This window comes from Delphinapterus leucas, chromosome 1 (genome assembly GCF_059928025.1).
Source record: "Delphinapterus leucas isolate spDelLeu-1000000601 "Yukka" chromosome 1, BTC_Dleu_Yukka2, whole genome shotgun sequence".
Classification (NCBI taxonomy): domain Eukaryota; kingdom Metazoa; phylum Chordata; class Mammalia; order Artiodactyla; family Monodontidae; genus Delphinapterus; species Delphinapterus leucas.
In genome coordinates, this window is record NC_143129.1 from 137,497,899 (window position 1) to 137,505,711 (window position 7,813).

At 43.1% G+C, this 7,813-nt stretch overlaps 1 protein-coding gene across 1 annotated transcript; it reads right to left on the reverse strand.

Moving 5' to 3' along the window:
• Positions 1 to 371: 371 nt before the first annotated feature.
• On the reverse strand, positions 372 to 1,805 carry LOC149750743 (endogenous retrovirus group V member 2 Env polyprotein-like). The gene has a single exon (XM_089921626.1). It carries the CDS (start codon positions 1,793 to 1,795, stop codon positions 611 to 613), a length of 1,185 nt encoding a protein of 394 aa, XP_089777752.1. The 5' UTR covers positions 1,796 to 1,805; the 3' UTR covers positions 372 to 610.
• Between the last annotated feature and the right edge of the window lie 6,008 nt (positions 1,806 to 7,813).

Sequence of the window (7,813 nt, forward strand, 5' to 3'; positions counted from 1 at the left end):
CCTTAGCTGTGGTCATCAGGTTTCATCATGGGGTCTTGGTTTCTGTAAAACAACTCAGAGATATGTTGCATCAGATTGTTATCTATATCCCTTGAGGAGGAACTAGGAGTCCCATGATTCTGTTTTATGGCTGAGCTTTTCTTGCTTGATTGCTTTTCCTTTGTTTCTGCATTTCCTCACTTCTGTAATCATTAACTGCTTGAGTCTGCTCTTTAGAGCTCTGGGAAGGCCTCAAAAACTCAAGCTTTTTCTACGAACAAGAAATGGGGACAAGAGGGGATTATACCCAGGAAGGCCCTGCAGGATCCTGCTCCGTTTCAGTTCCCTCTTCTCTTCGATACTCCTCAATCCTGCGGGGAATGGGGCGATGATCGATCTGGCTACTTCCTGCTGAACAGGGGCGATGTCAATTCTTCAGGATTAGAGGAGAGAAAGTCTTGGACCTTGTTTTCAAAGAATTCTCAAGTCCTAGGCCTAGCATAAGTATTTTGCATTATGAACACATTATCTCTCTCTTTGACCACTTTGCCATAGCATCTGAACAAATATTTGAAAATTAATAAACACATTGAAAAGAGGATGATGATCAAATGGAGCCTTGGAACAGTACTCAAAAGAGTCCCCCTATTCCAGATAGTACCCAGGAAAATAAGTCCTGGTGCATGTCCTCTTTACGTACATCCTGTAACCAGGTAGCCTTTTGAATTATTCTGTTGGCTCGGGTTTCAACTTCTCCAGAGGTATTGACGTATGTACAGCATGTGGTATGAGCCACTGCACATACTCCTCCTTGTTTTGCCAACAAGAAGTCAAGGGCTATTCTATTATCCAGGACCACTCGAGCCAATGAGTTCAAAGATGTTTGTTGGGCTGCAATACTTTTAGCTATGTCCTCAGCAATTTGCCCAATTGTGGCAGATACGTTATGAATCATATCTCTATTGACATAAAGTCTGGCAGATGGTATGGGGCTGCCAAAAATACTTTGTCCTATATTGTCCTCATACCCTTCCAATATCTCTCTTTTAAGATGTGTGTTTGATTTAGAGAGGGAAGTGATGCTCTCCACGCTGTGCAAGGAGAAAGGGATCCTAAAATATCCCAGTAGGCATGACCCTTCAATTTCCCAGCTGTCTAAGCAGCGAAATGCCCATCCTTGCGTTGGTGAGTCACTCCCTGTGCCACAGACAAAGATATATCCTGGAGGGGAGCAAGTTATACCTCCCATGGTAGTGTCATCAATTCTTTCATTTTTGGGGAGTGCAGAGATTATGTTATCAAGCCAGGGGTCAGTGGCACTGCAAGCCTTCCATAGTCCGTTTACATGATATCCAACTTGTCTGGCTTTCTGGCATAAATTCGTGTCATTTTTAGCCCTTACACATTTGTCAAGTGTACAATTCAGGGGATTTTGGTCATCACATTTTTTCAGGAGAAAATCGAGGGAACGTGGGGGACCTGTAGTAACTTGCCCTGCAATGGAAATTACTTCAGACAGGTTGAAGCAAGGTGTTGGGATATTCTGAATTTCCTGAATTAGATGAACTTGGAATGTGATGCCTGAAGGAGGAAGATTATAGTAGGTTATGGGGTCTGGCACAGTATAAAACTCAGTTACAGGGATCACAAATGGGACATAGTTTTCCTTGATGGTTTCAGATTTCAAATGACATATCCAGCAATTACTTAAATTCCCACCTCTGGCTAAACTCTGAGACAACCTAATGAGAGTATTTTCCTCCCAGGAAGCAGCAGATACCAGTGGGATGAGACAGTAAAGAAAAGCAAGAGCCATCACTAGAGTTCGGGCCAACAGCTCGTCTGGGAAAATAGCAGTAACCCTAAACTTTGGTATTAACCCTATTATCACAAGGGTTAAATTAAAATAGAGCAAGCGTTATGTAATATCACAACAAATTACAGGTTTGATTGACTGCAATATAATCACAGGTAAAATGATTAGATGAATCAAGAAACAAGCACAGGGATATAAGTAAATAATAAATCAGAAAAATGCTCCAGCCAATTACAAATGTTATTATGAATGGCCACAATTCATTCACTACTTATCTAAGATACTTTCTTTAATTTTAACCGAAGCCCCAGTCTAGACTTGTAGGAAGGAGCACTGGCTTTCAGTCAGCATTGTGGTTGTCTTTTCTGTAACTGCCGAGGACTGTGGACTTGTAGTTGGGTCAGAAGCCAGCTTCAACCGTATGCAGCAGATCCACGGCTTGACTCCTGTTGATTTAACAGATGAGCAAGTTACTAGCAGAACCTGGTAAGGCCCCACCCACCGTGGCTGGAGTTGGTTCTTTGGGGGTACATCCTTCCACGTTATGAAGAGCACCCAGTCTCCAGGTCTAAAACACTGGAGGCACTTCTGTCTTTCTGGCATTGTTCCCTATTAGTCTTCCCTAGTTCACTCTGGATTCCTTGATCTTTCTCCTGTTCAACAGGCACCTCCTGCTTGAGGACCTTGGCATTGGCCACCTGATCCACTAGAGGCAGATGCCGTTATCCGTGCTCTTCCTTCAGACACCCACTTGGTTGTATGTGCACCTGCTTTAAACGTTCCCTTAAATATTGCTGTCTGAATAAAGCTCACCCAACTACCCTATTTAAAACCACAAACCACTTCCTGCTTCCCAATATTGCTGACTCTGCTGTTTTTTTTCTGTAGCACTTATCACCATGTAGTATGTCATATATTTTACTTATTTGCTCTGTTTATTATTTATTGCCTGTCTTCCATCCATTCCACCAATACAAATTCCAAGAATGCAAGGATTTATATGTACTTGTTTTGCTTACGTATCCCATTTGTAGAATGAATAAATGGATGATATTCCTGGCCAGAAAAATAAATAAATAAATTAATTAATTAATTAATATAAATAAATAAATAAAACACTGGAGGGGGACATCTGTGGGAATCATCATTTTTTTTAGTAGCAAATTTAAGAATAGCATTTAAAACTAACCCCAGTGTTTGCATGTATCTTACAGTGTCTACTTCTTTTACCTTTTGGTCAGATGTCTGGCCACCAAACTGCTCAGAATAGAGGAAGAGTAAATATCCCATACAATATTTCATAAAGACTCAATTGGAGTCTACTTCTAGGACCCATTCTAATTCTAAGCAGTTCAACCAGCAACACTCTATCCGAGGTTAAATTAGTTTCTTGGCAGATTTTAGCTATCATCCTTTTTAAGGTGTGTTTCTTGTCGATCAAGGCCTCCAAGATGCATGCAAATTCCATTATATTCCATATATTTTAGATACCTCCTGAATCACATTATCAATAAAGGCACCTCCATTCTCACTCTGAATTGAGCTGGGTAGCCCAAATCTAGGAATTATCTCCTGGAGCAAGACTTTTACTACCTCTGAAGTTTTTTCACTCTAGCAAAGGAATGCTTGTAGCCAGCCTATAAAGGTGTTCGTCATCACTAGTACATAGTGAAAGTTTCCTTTAACTTTGGGCATGACTGTAAAGTCGACTTGCCAAACTTCTCTCAGGCTCTCCCCTCTAACTTGGACTCCATGCAGGGTGGGGGAGTGCCAGTGCTGGAATTATTTTTAGCACAAATCTTACATTTTCGTAATATTCTTTGAATTGTCCTTTGTGTATTTGGTCTTTAAATGTACTCCTGAATCCACTGGATACCCATAATCGGTGCTCAGGTATATTGATCCAATTATTTTCTCCATTAGATATTCAGGAATTGAAAACACTCTTTGATCATTTACCATTTGATCCTAGAAGGGTAAAATCAAATCCCAATTCTGTGAACTTTCGAAGTTCTCAGGTGAGTATGTCGCGCTAAATTGGGTCAGGTGTATACTTAGGAACAGAACTATAACCAAAGGTGTTTTGGTCCTGGCTGTACTGGGCAATGCACCACTGCCACCTCCTTTGGCTTGAGCACTGTGTCTAGCAGTTTCAAAACTTCTTGAGGGCATGTTTGATTTCTTTTATTTCAGAAGTGAGCAATCTCTCTTTCCAAATTGCCCCATGTTCATTCACAACTAAAAAGGCATATTTTGAGTCTGTATAGATGTTAACTTTCTTATCTTCACTGAGATGAAAAGGTCAAGTAAGGGCAATAATTTTAGCCTTTTGGGCCAAGGTACCTGATGACAAAGCTTCTGCTGCTAGGATCTCCTGAAGGGTTACCTCTGAGTATCTGGTCTTTTAGTGTTGGTGGTCCATGAAGCTACTTCCATCTGTGAACACCTCCAAGTCTGGATCTCGCCAACTTTAACCAAGTCTGAGCAGCTGCTCAATGACCTGCATAAATCATACATGGACCTGCAAGCATGGGCCACCCAAAGGGGTGGGGAGCAGAGTGGCTGGGTTCAAGGAAGACACAGCCTTTTGAATCACATTACGATTATCAAGTAAAATGGCCTGATATCCTCCCAGGTGGCCTGATGTGAGCCAATATCCATCCTTTTGTTCCAATGGTGGCAGCACATACTGGGACATATGCACCCTGCTTGGCTGTTCTGGAGTGAAATCCTCTGTGTCTTGCAACAAATCTCGAGGAGCAGCTATGACACTCAAATATGTTGACCATCTCTGGATTATAATGTCCAAAGTCTTTGAGAAATAGGATACTGGGCATTTTGTGTTTCTCAGATTCTGCGTCAATGCCTCCAGTCTCACTACTTGTTTTTCATGTTTAAAAAGATCTAATGGCTTTTTCAAATCTGGCAAACCCAGAACAGGGGCAGTCAGTAGTTTTTTCTTCATTGTTTGGAAGGTCTTTGACATTCTCCCGTCCCCACTAAGGGCTTATTGTCAGCCCCTTTTAGGGCCTCATACAGTGGCTTACCTATTAACTTAAGTTGGGGATCCAAATGCAGCAGAATCCTGCCATTCCAGGAACCCTCGCAACTGTCTTTGGGTGGTGGGCACCGTCACCCAGGCTACTGTCTGCCGGCAGTCCTGGAGCAAATTCCTCTGGACTTTTGTCAGTTTGAATCCTAGATATTTCACAGATGGTTGGGAAATTTGGGCTTGTTTCCCTGAGACTTTATAGCGTCATTTGGCCAGAGAGTTTAAAGTAGTCCCAGTGTTTTTACCAGAGTTCTTCATCTTGCTAGTTGTGAAGGTATCCACATACGTGAGCAGAGTTCCCTGCTGTAGCTGGAGCTCCATTACGTTTTTAGCTAGCACTTTCGTGAACAACATGGGGTGGGGTGGGGTTTAAAGTCCTTGCAATACTGTCCAGCAGTATTGTTGCTTGCTTTTGTTTTCTAGATTTCCCCATTCAAATGCAAATGACTCTTGGGATTTAGGACTCCCAGGGACACAGGAAGAGGCATCTGTTAAGCCTAGCACAGTGAACCAACAAATGTCTCCGGGTAAGACAATGAGCAGAATGTAGGGATTTGGGACAACAGGGTGAATATCTTCCACTATCTGATTTATGGCTTGTAGGTCCTTAAAGGCAGGATGGGAGCATTATATGGTGACAGGGGGGCAAATAAGCTTGCATTTCAAAAAGGCAATTATAAAAGCCTGGATCACTGTTTTGCTTGCTCCTTTAAGGGGTATTGCCTTAAGCTCAGAGCCTGAGTGTCTGGCTTCAGTTTCACCTTTACTCTACAGCCCTAATGGCTCTCCCTGGCCTACAGTAGCCCATGGTCCCAGGCTTCCCTGCTGCAAGATGTCTTCAGGAATGAATGCTGGTGGTGACTCCTCCATACATTGACAGAAGAGCGCTGCCTGCAAGGCACAGGCTTGTTCCGGTGGTACCTGTATATCCAGTTGTCCAGGTGTGAAAGTCAATTTAGTATTGAATTTACTTAATAAGTCTCACCCCAGCAATGGGACTGGGCACTCTGGCATGTACAGAAAGCTGTGTTTTAAGTTAGTAGCCTCAATCTGACAGTCTAGAGGTTGCACAAGCAGTTTTTGGAGAGGCTTCCTGGAGACTCCTCTCGCCATTGCGCTTTTTTGGGTTAACTAGTTAATCGAGTGTCCAAAGCAGAGCAAGTGGCTCCAGTATCAATCAGAAAGTCAATTTGTTAATTTCCCACAAATGGGTTACCCAGGGCTCCTCTTGGGAAGTGGGAAGGAGCCTGTTTCCCCAAGCAGACTCCCTGCCAGGCCTTCCTCACTCTGTCACTTTCGGTTATCCACAGCATGAACAATGCTTTTTCCTCCTCCAGTTTCTTTTCTGAGCTGGGGAAAATTTCCTTCTTGGCTTACAATAGGCACTGCTGGGGACCCACTTTAACATGTCCCTTTTTGGGGTCTCCTTTCTGGGGGCCACCCTTCACTCTCTTGGTTCCCTGGGATCTTACCCTCTGCTCAGATGTCTTGTTCTCCCTTTCTCCCGTGAGTGTCACCTCCAAAAGGGCCATCTGCCGCTTCATTTAACGGGTCTCTTTTTGGTCTGTATTTCCTCCCGACTGTGAAAAACTGAAAGCAATTTCTACCAAATGAGATATGGGCCGGCCAAAAAGCCCTTCTATCTTCTGCAGCTGGGGCACTCTGAGCCGTAAGGTCTGATTAACGAACGTGAAATTCTCTGGATTATCGGCATCCGCATCTATATTTTGGCAATATGCCCTATACATTCTCTCCAAAGACTCAGGGGTTCTCCTGTGGCGGTTGGCACACTACTTGCACCTTATGAAACCTCCTGTGTTGGCTCTCCCTTTCAGAGCCCTGCTAAGATGCACTCCGTGTAATGCTCATTTTGAGCTTTATCTCCTATGTCATTCTCATCCCTTCCTGGATCTGTGGTGGGAATTGCATTTGCTGTTGGTGCTTGGATGGGTTTGTTAGGGGCAGAAGCATTCATTCTATCTGCCTCTTCTCTAGCCTTTTCTATCACCATCCTCCTCTCTTCCTCAGCCAACAGGGTAACTAGCAAACTCTGAACGTCAGCCCAATTTGGGTTGTGGGTGGCCAAGATGGAGAATAGATTTTCCATCCTGGTAGTGTCTTCCCAATAGGTTGGTATATTATTTTTCCAGTTAAACAGACCTGACGTTGAAAAGGGAGAGTGTATCCACATGAATCCTGCTGGCTGATCTTGGGCATTTATTCCTCCAATAGGAATCTGCCTCAGTGGGAAATGCTTTGCCTGAACAATAGTAGTTCCCTGGCCAAAATTGGTGCCCTGTCAGGTACAAGAAGGACACCAGTCTGTTTTCCTCAGCTCCTGCCAGAGCAGGTGGGGGTGAGTTGGCTACTGTGGAATACAGGAGCCTGGTGGTTACTTCCCCATTCTGCCTACCATACAGGGGTAGCGGTGGCAGAACTCTAGGAGCATTTATTTGTTGAATTAATTCCTTGTCTCTTGATTTCTGAGAATCTGGTAAAGATTTTAATATCACCTTACTGGAAGAAATTCCTTTGTGTATCATAATTCTATGCATGATACATTTTTCTCTGAATAGGCTCACTTTGATACAATAGTATAAAAGCCTCTTCCTAGGAAACATCATCCTATTTTCACATTATATACTATACTCCCCTTTCACAGTATAGTTCTAGTTGAAAGGTAGTGTCATAATTTAGAGAGACTTTGGGGGCCAGTGTTCTCCAGATCCTAAAGAGTACTGAGGCCAAGGAATGTTACTATAGGACACTATTTTTTTTTCTTTTCAGAGGTGCATAACTAAAAATTTCCCAAATCTGCTGAATATACCCTAACAGGCTACAAGATGGAACAGAGCTCTGATTACCCATCTTTAGTTGTTCACAGCTCTTGCTGTCAAATATCAAGGAGTCCAGCAAGCAAACACAAGGCAGCTCTCAAGGTTACAGATTCCTTAGTCCAATACAGA